The sequence below is a fragment of the Oncorhynchus masou genome, chromosome 21 (assembly GCF_036934945.1).
Source record: "Oncorhynchus masou masou isolate Uvic2021 chromosome 21, UVic_Omas_1.1, whole genome shotgun sequence".
In the NCBI taxonomy this organism is placed as follows: domain Eukaryota; kingdom Metazoa; phylum Chordata; class Actinopteri; order Salmoniformes; family Salmonidae; genus Oncorhynchus; species Oncorhynchus masou.
This window is the reverse complement of record NC_088232.1, coordinates 24,488,025-24,505,640: the sequence shown is the minus strand read 5'-3', so window position 1 is coordinate 24,505,640 and position 17,616 is coordinate 24,488,025. Positions and strand designations below refer to the sequence as shown.

The 17,616-nt window shown below is 40.5% G+C and overlaps 3 protein-coding genes across 8 annotated transcripts in view; 1 reads left to right on the top strand and 2 right to left on the bottom strand.

The window, feature by feature from the left end:
- The window catches only part of strn3 (striatin, calmodulin binding protein 3), a 26,649-nt gene extending 13,698 nt beyond the window's left edge, over window positions 1-12,951 (bottom strand). For both annotated transcript variants that reach the window (XM_064927855.1, XM_064927856.1), the window contains exon 1: window positions 12,475-12,951. In XM_064927855.1, coding sequence (XP_064783927.1) covers window positions 12,475-12,711 — 237 coding nt within the window. In that variant the 5' untranslated portion in view covers window positions 12,712-12,951. The remainder of the gene's footprint in view (window positions 1-12,474) is intronic.
- ap4s1 (adaptor related protein complex 4 subunit sigma 1) lies at window positions 12,016-16,565 on the top strand. Its single transcript, XM_064927858.1, has 6 exons — window positions 12,016-12,178; window positions 13,351-13,511; window positions 13,813-13,899; window positions 14,019-14,087; window positions 14,273-14,284; window positions 14,753-16,565. The coding sequence occupies exons 2-6, from the start codon at window positions 13,374-13,376 to the stop codon at window positions 14,882-14,884; spliced, it is 438 nt and encodes a 145-aa protein (XP_064783930.1). The 5' UTR covers window positions 12,016-12,178; window positions 13,351-13,373; the 3' UTR covers window positions 14,885-16,565.
- hectd1 (HECT domain containing 1) overlaps window positions 16,555-17,616 on the bottom strand; it is a 28,881-nt gene continuing 27,819 nt past the window's right edge. For all 5 annotated transcript variants that reach the window (XM_064927850.1, XM_064927853.1, XM_064927851.1 and 2 more), the window contains one exon: window positions 16,555-17,616. In XM_064927850.1, the coding sequence (XP_064783922.1) occupies window positions 17,479-17,616 (138 nt within the window). In that variant the 3' untranslated portion in view covers window positions 16,555-17,478.

Below are 17,616 nucleotides of genomic sequence, written 5' to 3'. Positions count from 1 at the left end.
TTAAAAAAGTTTGAAATATCCAATAAATGTCGTTCCACTTCATGATTGTGTCCCACTTGTTGATTCTTCACAAAAAAATACAGTTTTATATCTTTATGTTTGAAGCCTGAAATGTGGCAAAAGGTCGCAAAGTTCAAGGGGGCCGAATACTTTCGCAAGGCACTAATATATATATATTGCCCAGAAAAATAAAGGGAACACTTAAACAACACAATGTAATTCCAAGTCAATCACACTTCTGTGAAATCAAACTGTCCACTTAGGAAGCAACACTGATTGACAATAAATTTTACATGCTGTTGTGCAAATGGAATAGACAAGAGGTGGAAATTATAGGCAATTAGCAAGACACCCCCAATAAAGGAGTGGTTCTGCATGTGGTGACCACAGACCACTTCTCAGTTCCTATGCTTCCTGGCTGATGTTTTGGTCACTTTTGAATGCTGGCGGTGCTTTCACTCTAGTGGTAGCATGAGACGGAGTCTACAACCCACACAAGTGGCTCAGGTAGTGCAGCTCATCCAGGATGGCACATCAATGCGAGCTGTGGCAAGAAGGTTTGCTGTGTCTGTCAGCCTAGTGTCCAGAGCATGGAGGCGCTACCAGGAGACAGGCCAGTACATCAGGAGACGTTGAGGAGGCCGTAGGAGGGCAACAACCCAGCAGCAGGACCGCTACCTCCGCCTTTGTGCAAGGAGGAGCACTGCCAGAGCCCTGCAAAATGACCTCCAGCAGGCCAAAAATGTGCACGTGTCTGCTCAAACGGTCAGAAACAGACTCCATGAGGGTGGTATGAGGGCCCGACGTCCACAGATGGGGGTTGTGCTTACAGCCCAACACTGTGCAGGACGTTTGGCATTTGCCAGAGAACACCAAGATTGGCAAATTCGCCACTGGCGCCCTGTGCTCTTCACAGATGAAAGCAGGTTCACACTGAGCACATGTGACAGATTCTGGAGACGCCGTGGAGAACGTTCTGCTGCCTGCAACATCCTCCAGCATGTTTGGCGGTGGGTCAGTCATGGTGTGGGGTGGCATTTCTTTGGGGGGGCCGCACAACCCTCCATGTGCTCGCCAGAGGTAGCCTGACTGCCATTAGGTACCGAGATGAGATCCTCAGACCCCTTGTGAGACCATATGCTGGTGCGGTTGGCCCTGGGTTCCTCCTAATGCAAGACAATGCTAGACCTCATGTGGCTGGAGTGTGTCAGCAGTTCCTGCAAGAGGAAGGCATTGATGCTATGGACTGGTCCTCCCGTTCCCCAGACCTGAATCCAATTGAGCACATCTGGGACATCATGTCTCTCTCGGATGCTTTAGTCCAGGTTTGGGAGGAGATCCCTCAGGAGACCATCCGCCACCTCATCAGGAGCATGCCCAGGCGTTGTAGGGAGGTCATACAGGCACGTGGAGGCCACACACACTACTGAGCCTCATTTTGACTTGTTTTAAGAATGTTACATCAAAGTTGGATCAGCCTGTAGTGTGGTTTTTCACTTTAATATTGAGTGTGACTCCAAATCCAGACCTCCATGGGTTGATAAATTTGATTTCCATTGATAATTTGTGTGTGATTTTGTTGTCAGCACATTCAACTATGTAAAGAAAAAAGTATTTAATAAGAATATTTCATTCATTCAGATCTAGGATGTGTTGTTTTAGTGTTCCCTTTATTTTTTTGAGCAGTATATATATATATATATATATATATAACACTTTTTTGGTTACTACATGATTCCATGTGTTATTTCATAGTTTTGATGTCTTCACTATTATTCTACAATGTAGAAAACAGTAAATATTAATAAAAACCCCTTGAATGAGTAGGTGTCCAAACTTGATACGGGTACTGTATGTTTTTGTTAGGTAGCGTTAACTAGCACTAGTCGGCTGTACCTGCGCCACAACTCTTGTATTTTTTGTTCTATAGCTTGTTCTCTATCTTCTTTTCAACTAGCGAGTCAACATGTTTTCAGCAGTTTTATTTTCTTGACTGATCAAAACTAGTTCTCATGCTCCATCGTCTCTCTGCAGCAGACATACAGTGCTTACAGAAAGTCTACACACTCTGTGGCTGTCTTCACATTTTATTGCGTTACAAAGTGGGATTAAAACGGATTTAATTGTAATTTTCTGGCAACGACCTACACAAAATACTCTATTGTCAAAATTGAATAACTTTTGTTTTTCTCAAAGATTAATGAAAAATAAAACAATAATATATGTTTATTAATTAAGTATTCACCCCCCTGAGTCAATACATGTTAGAATCACCAACTACAGCTGTAAATCTGGTTGGGTAAGTCTCAATATTTTCCCATTATTCTTTTTAAAAAATTCTTCAAGCTCTGTTAAGGTGTTGTGGATCATGGCTAGACCGCAACTTTCAAGTCTTGCCATAGATTTAAGTCAATTTGTGTCAAAACTGTAACTTGGCCACTCAGGAACATTCGTCTTCTTGGTAAGCAACTCCAGTTTAGATTGACCTTGTGTTTAAAGTTATTGTTCTGCTGAAAGGTGAATTCATCTCCCAGTATCTGGTGTAAAGCAGACTGAACCAGGTTTTCCTCTAGGATTTTGCCTGTGCTTAAGGGCCATCCCGTTCATTTTTATCCTGAGTTTTTCACCCGTCTTTGCCGATGTCAAGCATACCCATACAAGGAAGCAGTTACTCAGTAATGTGTTGGATTTGCCCCAAACAGAAAGCTTGGCATTTAGGCCAAAAAGTGTATTCCTTTGCATTATTACTATAGTGCCTTGTTGCATACATATGCATGTTTTGAAAAACTTTTATTCTGTATATTTTTATTCTTCTTCTCACTTCTTTTAGGTCATTATTGTGGAGTCCCTACAATGTTGTTGATCCATCCTCACTTTTCCCCCCCATCACAGCCACTGAACTCTGTAACCGTTTTAAAATCACCAATGGCCTCATGGTGACATCCCTTTACAGTTTCCTTCCGATCCTGCAGCTCAGTTCAGAAGGACAACCGCATCTTTGATGTGTCTGGGTGGTTGTTTAATAAATCATCCACAGCATAATTATCAAATTGACTGTGCTTCAAGATATAATCCATGTCTGATTTGTTATTTTTACCCATCTACCAATCACTGCCCTTCTTCATGCGGCTTTTATAAAAGCACCCTGGACTTCGCAGTTGAATCTGTGCATGAAATTCAATACTTGATGATGTCTGGGGGACAGAGGAAGGGAAAAGACATTTAACCCCTCAACCAGATAATCATTCAAAAACCATGTCCACTATTATTTCACACAGAGTGAGTTCATATAACTTATGTGATTTGTTAAGCCAAATGTTACTTTGGAACTAATTTAGTCTCCCCAAAACAAAGGGGATGAATACTTATGCAACAAATATATATTTTAGTTATTGAATTTGTATTAATTTGTAGAATTATCTTTTCACTTTGATAGAGTATTTTGTGTAGATCAATGACAAAAAAACAACAAATTAAAATATATTTCAACAAAATGTGAAAAAGTTCAAGGGGGTGTAGTGCTTCTATAGTGAGCATGATGTTTAGAACATCAAATCACAATATCGAATCTCAATACATATTGTATCGTCACCTAAGTACCATGATAATAGCGTATTGTGAGGTCTCTGGACATTCCCAGCCCATCCAAATACAGTAAGTACACTATCAGAGATCAAATCGCCGCAATGATCCTAATTCCTGTTAAAGCACTTCTGCTAAAAGCTGTGGAAATCCCCCCCCTGCCCTCAGACCACCCTTGCAACACCGCCCTCGGACCAATCCCAGCGCAGCTAGCAAAGCCAGTATCGGCCTAGCTGCTACGTACGTGTGAGGTCACAGAGTTGAGATGTCAGTCTGGGGATACAGTGAGCTCACAGACCCAAATTAACAGGCTGACAAATTAATGGACTGTATTGGAGCAAGAATAGACATGGCCAACTCACGACACATTACCCGCTGTACAGCTGTCCTGTAAATGGGTGCAACAATAATGGCCGACTTTTAGAGCTTTGTCATCACCGACATAAAATACCTACCACTTCACTGCAAAGGAACACTGCTTTGGCCTATTCACACTTGAATACCTTTAGAACTGTATTTTAGATTTGCCTGTCTGTCTACTTGTTTATGTGGCTTAGTGTACAAGCAATCTTTCTTCAATAATCAACAAATAAAAAGAGTACAATCAGTGAAATCATAATTTCATCAATCAAGGTTTCACAACCATGGCGGTAGCCTAGTGGTTAGAGCGTTGGGCCAGTAACCGAAAGGTTGCTAGATCGAATCATCGAGCTGACAAGGATTTGTTCTTAACTGACTTGCCTAGTTAAAGAGGAAAAAAACAAACAAAAAGTGTAACGTTTTCACAGTTCGGACCGTTTTCAGGAGCCATGGTAGACTATTAAGTGGAACCGCTATTTTCAGCTCATTTACTTATAGATGTTATGTATAACCAAGAAAGACCTGTGGAAGAACATTTCAGTGGTCTAATTAGCACAGATGTTTTAGGGATAGAGAGTAGAGGTCGACCGATTAATTAGGGCCGATTTCAAGTTTTCATAACAATCGGAAATCTTTTTGGACACGGATTTGGCCGATTTATTTATTTATTTATTATTTTTTAAACACCTTTATTTAACTAGGCAAGTCAGTTAAGAAGACATTCTTATTTTCAATGACGGCCTAGGAACGGTGGGTTAACTGCCTTGTTAGGGGCAGAACGACAGATTTGTACCTTGTCAGCTCGGGGTTTCGTTTTTGCAACCTTCCGGTTACTAGTCCAACACTCTAACCACCTGCCTTACATTATACTCCACGAGGCGGGCTGATAACCTGTTACGCGAGGGCAGCAAGAAGCCAAGGTAAGTTGCTAGCTAGCATTAAACTTATAAAAAACAATCATTCTTCACATAATCACTAGTTAACAACACATGGTTGAAGATATTACTAGTTTATCTAGAGTGTCCTGCGTTGCATATAATCGATGCGGTGCCTGTTAATTTCTCATCGAATCACAGCCTACTTCGCCAAACGGGTGATGATTTAGCACTGTTGTTGCACAAAACCTAACCATAAACATCAATGCCTTTCTTTAAAATCAATACACAAGTATATATTTTTAAACCTGCATATTTAGTTAATATTGACTGCTAACATGAATTTCTTATAATTAGGGAAATTGTGTCACTTCTCTTGCGTTCCGTGCAAGCAGTCAGGGTATATGCAGCAGTTTGGGCCGCCTGGCTCGTTAAGAACTGTGTGAAGTCCATTTATTCCTAACAAAGAGCGTAATTAAGAAAATGTAATTTTTCTCCCCAATTTCGTGGTATCCAATTGTTAGTAGTTACTATCTTGTCTCATCACTACAACTCCCGTAAGGGCTCGGGAGAGACAAAGGTCGAAAGCCATGCGTCCTCCGAAACACAACCCAACCAAGCCGCACTGCTTCTTAACACAGCGCGCATCCAACCCGGAAGCCAGCCACACCAATGTGTCGGAAGAAACACTGTGCACCTGGCGACCTGGTTAGCGTGCACTGAACCCGTCCCGCCACAGGAGTCGCTAGTGTGCGATGAGACAAGAATATCCCTACCGGCCAAACCCTCCTGAACCCGGACAACGTTAGGCCAAATAGTCCTATAATTCCTATAATAACCTTAAGACGTTTTAGGTTAACTGGGAATATTGAAGACTCATGTTAAAAGGAACCACCAGCTTTCATATGTTCCTATGTTCTGAGCAAGGAATTTAAACGTTAGCTTTTTTACATGGCAGCATATTGCAATTTTACTTTCTTCTCCAATTTGGTTTAAATAATGCAAAAACAAAGTGTTGAACATGTTTCATTATTTATTTGAGGCTAAATTGATTTTATTGATGTGTTATATTAAGTTAAAATACATGTTTATTCAGTATTGTTGTAAATTGTCATTATTACAAAAAAAAATATTATTACTGATTAATCGGTATCTTCTTTTTTTGGTTCTCCAATAATCGGTATTGAAAAATCATATTCGGTTGAACTCTAATAAATAGAGAGTATTGACATAGTGGTGGCACCAGTCATAAGGAAACACCTGAGGCCGAGTGAAAAATTATCACCAAATCAAGCACAATGAAAGAATGATGTGATTAAGACACTGACTGCACACACACTAAGGTATAAACATAGGCCTACATTGAGTTAGTGATTTCAATTTCAACAAGAGAGAACTACATTGGGGGGAAAAAGGGTTTGACCAGATACAATGCTATTTTACTGTAAACAAATTGACAGACTTTCAGCACGCTTATAGGGAAGGACATTCAACAAGCACAGCACATACACAAATGGCTGATGATTGGCTGAGAGAAATTGGTAATAAAAAGATAGCAAGAGCTGTTTTGATAGACTTCAGTGTGGCTTTTGACATTATCGATCATAATCTGCTGAAGGAAAAATGTATGTGTTATGGCTTTACAACCCCTCTTATATCGTGGATAAACAGTTACCTGTCTAACAGAACACCGAGGGTGTTCTTTAATGGAAGCCTCTCCAACATAATCCAGGTACAATCAGGAATTCCCCAGGGCAGCTTTCTAAGCCCCTTACATTTTTCAAACTTTACTAATGACATGCCACTGGCCTTGAGTAAAGCCAGTGTGGCTATGTATATGGATGACTCAACACGATACACGTCAGCTACTACACTTAACAAAGAGCTGCAGTTAGTTTCAGAATGGGTGGCATTGTACTTGGGACAAATCATTCACTAAACCATAAACATCAACTAAATATTGTAAAAAGTAATGTGGAAATTTAGCAAGTTGAGGCGACCCTGGATTGTAAACTGTCATGGTCAAACATGTTGATACAACAGTAGCTAAGATAGGGAGAAGTGTGTCCATAATAAAAAAGTGCTACCCTGCCTTTTTAACAGCATTATTAACAAGGTCCTACAGGCTCTAGTTGTCACACCTGGACTACTGTTCAGTCGTGTGGTCAGGTGCCACAAACAGGGGCCTTAGAAAATTACAATTGGCTCAGAACAGAACAGCTGGCCCTTAAATGTACATGGAGAGCTAACAATAATATGCATGTAAATCTCTCATGGCTCAAAGTGGGAGGAGAGATTGACCTCATCATTACTTGTCTTTGTAAGATGTGTTGACAAGCTGAAAGCGCTGAGCTGTCTGTTTAAACTACTAGCACACAGCTCAGACACCCATACATACAGATATTGGGAGGCGCACAGTACTACATAGTGCCATGGCTACATCGAACTCTATTCCACATCAGGTGACTGATGCAAGCAGTAGAATTGGATTTTTTTTAAAGTTCAAATACACCTAATGGAACAGCGGGGACTGTGAAGAGACAGACAGGCACATCATAAGACACGCACTCTACACACATGCACATGAATGTTGTATTGTAAAAATGTGGTGGTGGAGTGGTATGAAATGTCATGTTATATTTTAATACTGTATGTAACTGTCTTATGTTGCTGGACCCCAGGAAGAGTAGCTGCTGCCAAGGCATGGGGATCCATAATGAAAACAAATACATTGTATCAGTAGGATAAACACCAATCCTGTCAAACTTTCATTGAGGTAAAACACTCCGCCTCAACATATAAAAAATAAAACCCAGATACAACAGTCACTGCCTCTGTGTTAATAATCATATTCTTTATTTCCACGGACAGACTCTAAACAAGAAGAAAAGGGCCCGGTCAGGCTGCCATTTCTCTGTATGTCTTCTAAAGCCAGGGCAAAGGAAGAGCAGAGCGCATAAGAATGGTTCTAAATATGCCCTGGCAGTCTTAGTGACCTATAAAGTTAGATTTAACCCAGATAGCGTTTATTTCCAGGCTTGGTGTGATTTGTGCTAACAGGGCTGACTGCTTGATTGATGTGGATGAAACGCAAAGCAACTCACCCAATAGGAGGTGCAGCTGACCAAAATAATCTATGCTTGCTTCATTAACATAAAATGCATGTTGTTTTATCAATACAAAGTTGAACAATATTACAGCATCTTGTTATGGCAAATTAGGCAGGTCATACTTGTCTTGTCAATAGCAATAACTAGTAACTATCATATTGATCTTCAAATAGGGCCTAACTGTAAAAAAATGTTTTTTACATACATACATGCAAACATGCATACATGGATACATGCATACATGCATACATGCATACATGCATACATACGACATTGGCCTGGAGGTAGGTTTATGACAGTCATAAATACCTATTCCCTGCTTTTTCCTCTCTCTAACCTACTGAGGTTACATTTAAAAAAAACTTGGTTAACATAGAGATTCTGGGAACATCAGTAGGTGGGGGGGAAACGAACTATATTCTGGTAATCCAAACAATTTAACATTCGCAGTGGTACTTAATGAATATGATGTCAGTTCGGTTGTCATCTGAGACATTCTCATCAATGATAAGATGACAAACTCAACAGTGGAAAGTATACACAGAGTGATCGGATTCACATGGAATTGTTGTTCAATTTAAATGTTTGAATATGAAATTATTTGTGATGGGATGAAATGTGATTTTAGCTTCTAAAATGTGAGATGTGGGTTTTCATAAGATATTGCTGCTCACTCAGTGGCCCGCCCACGTGAAGAGACAGATGTTGTAAACTATGAAACAACCCCCTTTTCTCCCTTCCTATATAAGCCCTTGACGACAACATAACTTCCTGTTCCGAGGATATGAGGGCGACGGTCCTGTCAGAATGGTTCAGATACTAATTACAGAATGAAGCCAACATCAGCATGAGCTTTGGTTGCGAATGGTATGAACATTTGAACTCTTATTCACGACAGAAGTGATACCTCCTAGCTGTTGAGTTAGCGACCGCAGCTGCAAACGCAGGTTAGGAAGGAACAGACAGAGTATCCCGTCTATCACACAACGACGTTACAACAACGTATCCAATTGACAACCAGAGGCATTCTTCAAAGGACAGAGGACTCGGTTTGACAACACGGCCTTCCATCTACCACCAACCTACTGAAGCGTAGCACAGAGAAAATATTTATTGCATTTTCCTTTTCCAAATGGGCGGTAATTTAGAATGCATAAGATACTGTATTTATGATAGCACAGCTTTTTTCCTTTGTTCCTCAGTCACCCGCTCTTTCACTCCAACCCAGCCCCTTTTCCTTTGTGTAACAAGCTGTCATATCTGTTCCGCCCGCTAGGGACGTTTTCCTTTATGACGTAATTCGTAATCAAGTTATGATTAATTGTGTGTATGTGAATTCTGTGTCATTAGTTTGGTTATTTATTTCCTAAATACCTATGTTGTATTGCTGATTCAAATTGTTAGCCAGGGTTCTTGCAGATAACCAAGAATTCACAACTTTCAGATGAGACTGAAGTAAAATGAAGATTAATGTTGACTGCTATGGATGTAAAATATTACTAGGTCTTTAAGAGTTTATTCGGAAGATAACAGCTCTATAAATATTATGTTGTGGTGCCCGACTCTCTAATTAATTACATTTACATGATTAGCTCAATCAGGTGATATTAATTACGGAGAAAGTATGTTATAGAATAGCATGTAAGATCCCTTAATCCGGCATAGCCAAAGACACGACAATACATACATAGAGTACCAGTCAAAAGTTTGGACACACCTTCTTGTTCAAGGGTTTTTCTTTATTTGTACAATTTTATACATTATAGAATAATAGTGAAGACATCAAAACAATGAAATAACACATATGGAATCATGTAGTAACCCAAAATTAGTGTTAAACAAATCTAAATAAAATTATATTTTAGATTCTTCAATGTAGCTACCCTTTGCCTTGACGACAGCTTCGCACACTGTTGGCATTCTCTCAACCAGCTTCATGAGTTAGTCCCCTGGAACGCATTTCAATTAACAGGTGTGCCATGATAAGTTAATTTGTGGAATTTATTTCCTTCATTATGAGTCCAAATTTGAGATTTTTGGTTCCAACCACCATGTCTTTGCGAGACTCAGAGTTGGTGAACGGATTATCTTTGCATGTGTGGTTCCCACCGTGGAGCATGTAGGAGGTGGTGTGATGTTGCTTTGCTGGTGACACTGTCTGTGATATTTAGAATTCAAGGCACACTTAACCAGCATGGTTACCACAGTATTATGCAGCGATACGCCATCCCATCTGGTTTGCGCTTAGTGGGACTATCATTTGTTTTCAACAGGACAAAGACCCAACACACCTCCAGGCTGTGTAAGGGCTATTTGACCAAGATGGAGAGTGATGGAGCGCTGCATCAGATGACTTGGCCTCCACAATCATCCAACAACCTAATTGAGATAGTTTGGGATGAGTTGGAACGCAGAGTGAAGGAAAAGCAGCCAACAAGTGCTTAGCATATGTGGGAACTCCTTCAAGATGGTTGGAAAAGCATTCCAGGTGAAGCTGGTTGAGAGAAATGCCAAGGATTTGCAAAGCTGTCAAGGCAAAGGTTGGCTACTTTGAAGAACCTAATATTTTGGTTTAACACTTTTTACTACATGATTCGATATTTGTTATTTCATAGCAGTGATGTCTTCACTACTATGTATTCTACAATGTAGAAAATAGTAAAAATAATGAAAAACCTGTGAAATATATATATATATATATGTTTTTTTTGTTACTGTACATGAACCCTAACATAACTAAAACTTGCTCATTTTCTGGCCATCTAGTGAGACAATCAATTCTCTACAGGGTCATGACATCTAGTTGTCACTTCACTTGTCCTGGGGGGGGGGGGCACAGACAGTCTGTGGCCACAGGGATGCAGAAGCCTGGGCTGCCTTATAGCCATTCCAATCTATTGACTCTGGTAGGCCTTGAATCAGTGTGCAGAGTGAGAGTCATGCTGAAGGTATGTGTCACTGCGCAAGTAGGGAGGGGAGTAAACCTCCCATCTGACACCACTCAAATCAAAATCAAATCAAATCTTATTGGTCACATTCACATGGGTAGCAGATGTTAATGCGAGTGTAGCAAAATGCTTGTGCTTCTAGTTCTGACTATGCAGTAATATCTAACAGTAATCTAACAAATTCACAACAACTACCTTATACACACACAAAAGTAAAGGGATGAATAGAAAATGTTAATATACATATATGGATGAGCGGTGGACGTGCGGCATAAGCAAGATGCAGTAGATGGTATAGCATACAGTATATACATATGAGATGAGTAATTTAGGATATGTAAACATGATTAAAGTGGTGTTATTTAAAGTGACTAGTGATACCTTTATGAAGTCCGTTTATTTAAGTGGGCAGAGATTTGAGCCAAGTATGTTAGCAGCAGCCTCTCTATGTTAGTGGTGGCTGTTTAACAGTCTGATGGCCTTGCGATAGAAGCTGTTTTTCAGTCTCTCGGACCCAATTCAACTGTCTGGAGTGAGGTGTGTTCAAACAAAGCAGTACTATACTCTCTCTGGCACTGCTTGCATTTCAACACCTCCACATTCCTTAATACAATCACAACACTGAAACCAACATTCACTTTCATATCTGCAAGACTGCCAGGTATGCTCGACAGGTCACATAACGTTAGCTGATGTCATAACATACATTTGATAAAACCTGTCAAAATGTCATAAAATAAACCACAGCGGGAAAAAAAATATTAAATTGACCAAGATCACATCCGTGACACAAAAGTGAATTCTAAAAGTTATGTAGCTAGATTTCTGACTAAGCCTAAAGCGAATTGTTTTACTTCTTCGATCGTAAATGACAGCGCAGTGTGTCAGACTGTGTCTGGGGCCTTGTGACAGTTAGCTAGCTAGCTAACTTTGTTTATGTTAGCTTGCTAACAACATACACAAACCATCCGCATGGCATCAGACTACATGTTTATTTCAATTTATTTATTTAAAAATAAACGTTTAAGTTAAAAAGATTGCAGACTTTATATGATCAACAATATGGGATGTATCCCTTTTCAATATGTTTTAGCTAACATCGGCTAGCCTGTCGGCGACTCAAGAGGACCAAGCCAAGTTGTCGCCATAATGACCAAACCAAAATGGCTGCTCTCAGAGATTAGTTGACAGTCAGCTGGATTCGGTTTGATTAGAGCCTTCTGTAATTTCAACGACTCTCTAAAATTAAACGACTAAATAAGTAGCACAGCAGCAAGAGTGAACGTTATTCATAAAACTACGGGTAAGCATTGCAAACAAATCAACTTGATGTTCCACTTTATCACATACTATCTATCCAGCATTTGTCAGCCGGTGCTAAGCTAATGTTATCCAGCCAGTTTACCGATTCCCGTGGCTAACTATTTGTTATCTAACTGGACACACTATAGTAGGACGTTCACTTGCTATCGAAGCATGGTCACTGGATGCAAAGTGGCTAAAACAAAAGTTGCACACTATCCAGGCAAAATGCATTGTTGCTCAAGCTTCTGTGTTTTAGTTAGTTGGTTGAGCTAACGTTAGTATGCTAATAGCTACCTGAAGTTCGGCCCTCTCCACTTCCCAATGAGCTCTCTCCATTTCGAATCGGGCCCATTCGTGCTGGATGTAATGTAAAATACCGGGGATGGTATATTGCTGTGGCCGTGGTATGTCGTCTTGCTGCTGCCCCATCCCTGAGCCACCTCCACTACCGATTTGGGGATTAACGTTGTTATTCCCCTGCTGCTGTCTTGAGGCGGCCATTCCAACTCCTCCGCCGGGGTGTTCATCCATTTTTAAGAAGAGGAAAGTCCCAGCACAATTTGCTGCTTGAATTCGCCTTCCCTCCCCCTTTTCAGAACAGTGTTCCCGTATGAATTTGACGATGCCTTTCACTGAAATGGCTATGCGGTTGTAGTGAGACAGGGCTATGTTTTGGATTTACTCTCAGCGTAAAGATATGTTGGCCGCTATTAGTCCAATCCTTGGAGTTGGATATGAAAGCCTCCTTACTGCCGGGGGTGGGAGAGAGAATTGTCCCGCGCTGCATGGTGGGACATACTCACCTTTTTCTTTTTTTGGGGGTCATCCAAATACATTAGCCTGGGCATGCGTGTATACAGTTACAGTCTGTACAGCTCAGACACATTGTGAACCAGATCAATAATAGAAATAGGATTCTATCAGGGTTTGTTTGCATGACTCAGGGAGCCATCTCATATCCAGCATCATGTTGCTGACTGCATTGTTTGCTGACTGCAGATTGGGGATCTGACTGTTAGTTTAGTTTGGCCATAGTCCTTCTGACTGCTGAATGGCATATGTAGTTAACTGATCAGTTACAGATGCATAAAAAAAAGAGTATTACACAAAGACTTTGTGCATGATTTGCAATGACACCATTTATTTATATATTTATTTCCTGTTTTGCAGATGCACTGGATTTCGAGATCACAATGATCAAGTTCCTTCTGATGGTTAACAAGCAGGGCCAGACCCGCATGTCTAAGTATTATGAGCAGGTGGACATTGAGAAGAGGCCTTCTCTGGAGACTGATGTTGTCAAGAGATGCCTGTCACGCAAAAAAGAAGAGGTCTTTCTCAATCACATTATTAGAAGAAAAAAAAATAGTTTGGTTTACTTTCAGGGGTATAACACAACAGTGAGAAGACAATGCATATCTGGGGGGTTAGACAAGACAATACAGGACAGAATGAAATCTAGTAGAAATAACCTAGACCTAACCTAGTCTGTTTAGCTATAATTCCAGTCCTTGCCACTCATTGTTATGCTAAACATTTTTGTTTGTATTTATGGTATTCTTCATGCTGAGTTAGTGTGCCACTGAGCTCATCTTGGAATTCACATCCAACTAACTATTGTATTCTATCTAGTGCTCTTTTGTGGAATACAAGGACTTCAGACTAGTGTATCGACAGTATGCTGCTCTCTTCATAGTTGTTGGTATCAGTGACACTGAGGTGAGTTTATCATTTCACTGTTATAAGTGTACAAGTATTAGTGTTAATCGATTAAGGTTAAGATTGTTTCATTGTGATTATAAATGATTCATGGTGTGGGATGTCCTTCTTTCCCACAGAATGAGCTGTCAATCTATGAGCTGGTACACAACTTTGTTGAGGTTCTTGACAAGTACTTTAGTCGTGTGGTGAGTTCAGTCTTTTTATTCTCCACTTCAGCACATTCTTGTTGTATGCTAGATTTACTTCACGTTAACTATCCAACCACCTATGCATAGCATTTTAAAGGTCAGTATTTTCTGGAACAAAAACACATTACTCTAAAATGATTGTTCCTTGTTAGAAAAGTAAATTGTTTTTTCTTTCCTAACAGAGTGAATTGGATGTATCCTTTACAAATCATTATAACTTGTTTTAATCAGTTTGAGGAAACGAGTCATTGAAACAGAAGCAGGGGCTGTCTGCCTGTCCACCTTCGCATTAGGTGCTTTTCATGTGGCTTGCCAACTGTGCCATTCCAGCCCTGGCATTTAGTATGGCATTGCACAGACTGATGAAGACTACTGTCATTGTCTGAGTCTGGGCTCAGTGGGATTTCAGACTAGCTGGATTCAGACCAGTCATAAGAATTGGAATGCAACTACAGTCAGTGGTGTTAACGGTTCACTGTTAAGTTGTTCAACCTGACCAGTGACATGTTACTGGTGTAGCCAGAGATAACAAGAACATTATTCTTACTACTGGAGAGGGCTCATTGGGGGGGGGGGGACAATACCCTCCTTTACACTGTGATGGGGAATAAATGATTATTCAAAATTGACTTATAGATTTAATGACCTTAACTCCAGCTCAGATCATGTTCAACCTGGATAAAGTGCACATCATCATTGATGAGATTATCCAGAATGGACACATAGTGGAGACCAACAAGAACCGCATCCTGGCACCTCTACTTGCTCTGGACAAGATGGCTGAGGCACATTGAGCAGTTGTTTGAACCATAGACTTAGACCTCGCATCATTGTATCTGTCCAATTATGGCGTCTTTAAGAGCATGGGCATCTCCATTATGAAGTACTCAATTTTCTTCTATGAGTTGGGAAACTGAAAGGTGCACGCTGCCACCTAGAGTGTTGTTTTACAGTAATAAAGCAGAGGTTGGCAATTTACTGACACCTGCAGTTATGGAATGTCTCCTCACAAGTATAATTAATTGGCTGATTCCTCCTGGTAACCTGAATGGAAGTATATGATCCTTGAAGGAAAACCACCCAAAAACGATATTTTGGTATTTGTTTCATTAGCCCATTGCTGACATAGTCCCAAAATGTTTTGCTTGTCAGCAATCTCGTTAAGATTTGTAACTGTCAAACCATCCCCGTATGATGCATTTTGCACCATACAGGGATGATTTCTGTATTTTAATGCCACATTCAAAACAACTGGGAACTCTGAAAATACCATGTCAGAACTCTAGAAAGAGGCCAGAGATTGAGTTGGATGACCGTTCAAATAGATTTTTGTTTTGAAATCCGCACTGAAATCCAAAATTCCTGAAAACATTTTTAATGTCAACTGGGTGAGACTTTCAACGTCTTTGGATGATCCCTCCTGGTGACCCTATTGAAATCATGTCCAACCAGGACATCAAGAGGGATCAGTCAAATGTAAAGAAAATGTACTACTTCAAAATGGAGCCGCCCATCAGTTCAATTGGCAGACAGAACTTTAAACAAATAAAAAGATGAGTCCTCCATGAGCTGCCCATGGTAAAACAGGCTTTGACACTAGAGACCTCTATCTAGCTCTATGGTTTGAACAAACTAAGACGACAGTGGCAAAGTATGTGAACTCTTTGGAATTACCTGGATTTCTGCATAAATTGGTCATAAAATGTGATCTGATCGAAGTCACACAATACACAGCGTGCTTAAACTAATAACACAAACAATTATACATGTCTATTGAACACACCATGTAAACATTTAGCGTAGGGTGGAAAAAGAACACAAACCCTTGGATATAATAACCGGTTGACCCTCCTTTGGCAGCAATAAACTCGAACATTTGAAGTTGCAGATCAGACCTGCACAACGGTCAGGACGCATTTTAGACCATTCATCTTTACAAAACGGTTTCAGTTCAGCAATATACTTGCGATGTCTGCTGTGAACCACTCGAGGTCATGCCACAGCATTTAAATAAATCGGGTTGCGGTCTGGACTCTAACTGGGCCACTCCAGAAGGCGTATTTTCTTCTGTTGAAGCCATTCGGTTGATATACTTTTGTTTTGGGTTGTTGTACTGTTGAGCTTCAATTGGCAGACGGATAAAGACATTTTGCAGGAGAATGTTAGTCATAAAAAATCCCAAGTTTAGCCTAATTTATGCAGAAATCCAGGTAATTCCAAAGGGTTCACATACTTTCTTGCCACTGTGTTACCCTCTGGGGAAGAAATGGACACATTGCCATCCAAATGATTTATGGACTTCATACTTGAGTTTATCAATAATAATCCATTGTATAGAATAGGTATTTTTTTTATACAGCAGCTATAGTAATAGATTGAACTGAGGTCTTACGTACATCTTCCCTTGGAGCTTTAATGTGCATGGAATGTTATTCAGTTCTTAACGTAAATAAACAAGACTTCATACTTTGCAAACATTTTAATGATTATTTTTGGAGCATACACATTTGAAAATATCTGTTTACTTCAAACTGCAACTTGAGTTAAATAAATGTTTATAATATACAAAGAAAATACAAGGGAAAGCATAGCTTGCTTTTTTTTCCTTTTCAAATGTGCCTTGCACACAGAACCAGTGTTGTCGTCTCTAGCTTTATTATCAAATTACACAAATGCACTCAGGGACTTTGATCCTTATAGCAGGGCAATAAACATCAAAATACACACAGTAACAAAAGCAAAAGGAAAAATAATAAGCATGTGCATCATGATTGTATGATGTTAGATGAAGTAAAAGGAACAAGGTAATCCTAATATTCAAACAACGCAGGCACTAGTAAAACAACCTGGTAAGGAAATGCCCAAACACTCTACAGTTAGCTCTACAGAAGCAGCTGCCCTTCTCCCCCTCACATCACACAGGGAAAGGAAGGAGGTTGCCAGCCGGGGTGGTGGAGAGAAGCTGGTGGCAATCTGAAAACCCAAAAATCTACAGAGAACTTGTACACAGATGCTCACAGCCAAAGTATGAGAGAGAGAGATAGTAAACACTGTAGAACATGAGGAAACTGTCTGCCCCGTCTTCCAGTTGCTCAAGCCCTTAAAGCAGCAGAGTGCCCTGGGGGAGGGAGAGAGCTGTGACAAGTAAGCAGGTGGGTCAGAGGAGAGGGAAGGTGGGCCCTGGTTTTATCTGTATCAGCAGCTATTGAGTTAACGTGGGACTGTTTTCCTAAAGTGTTTCAGGGGGAAAGGACAGGGGAGATGTAAGGTTGTGTGGGGTTGGGAGGAGATCTCAGAGAGCCCAGCTTGTTTCTTTTTCTGCAACAAAACACAACAGGCTTCACCAGCGGGGGGGTTGGTCAGTCATAATGGGGCAGACGGAGCATGCTCAGTTGAGGTGGAAGCCCTTCTCCATGGTAGCTGCGAGGAGGCGCTCTCTCATGATGTCTTCAGAGGAATACTCTGGCAGCTTCAGGTAATGCACACAAGTGTTAACAGATGGATAGCTGGAGTCTGTCGCGTCAAC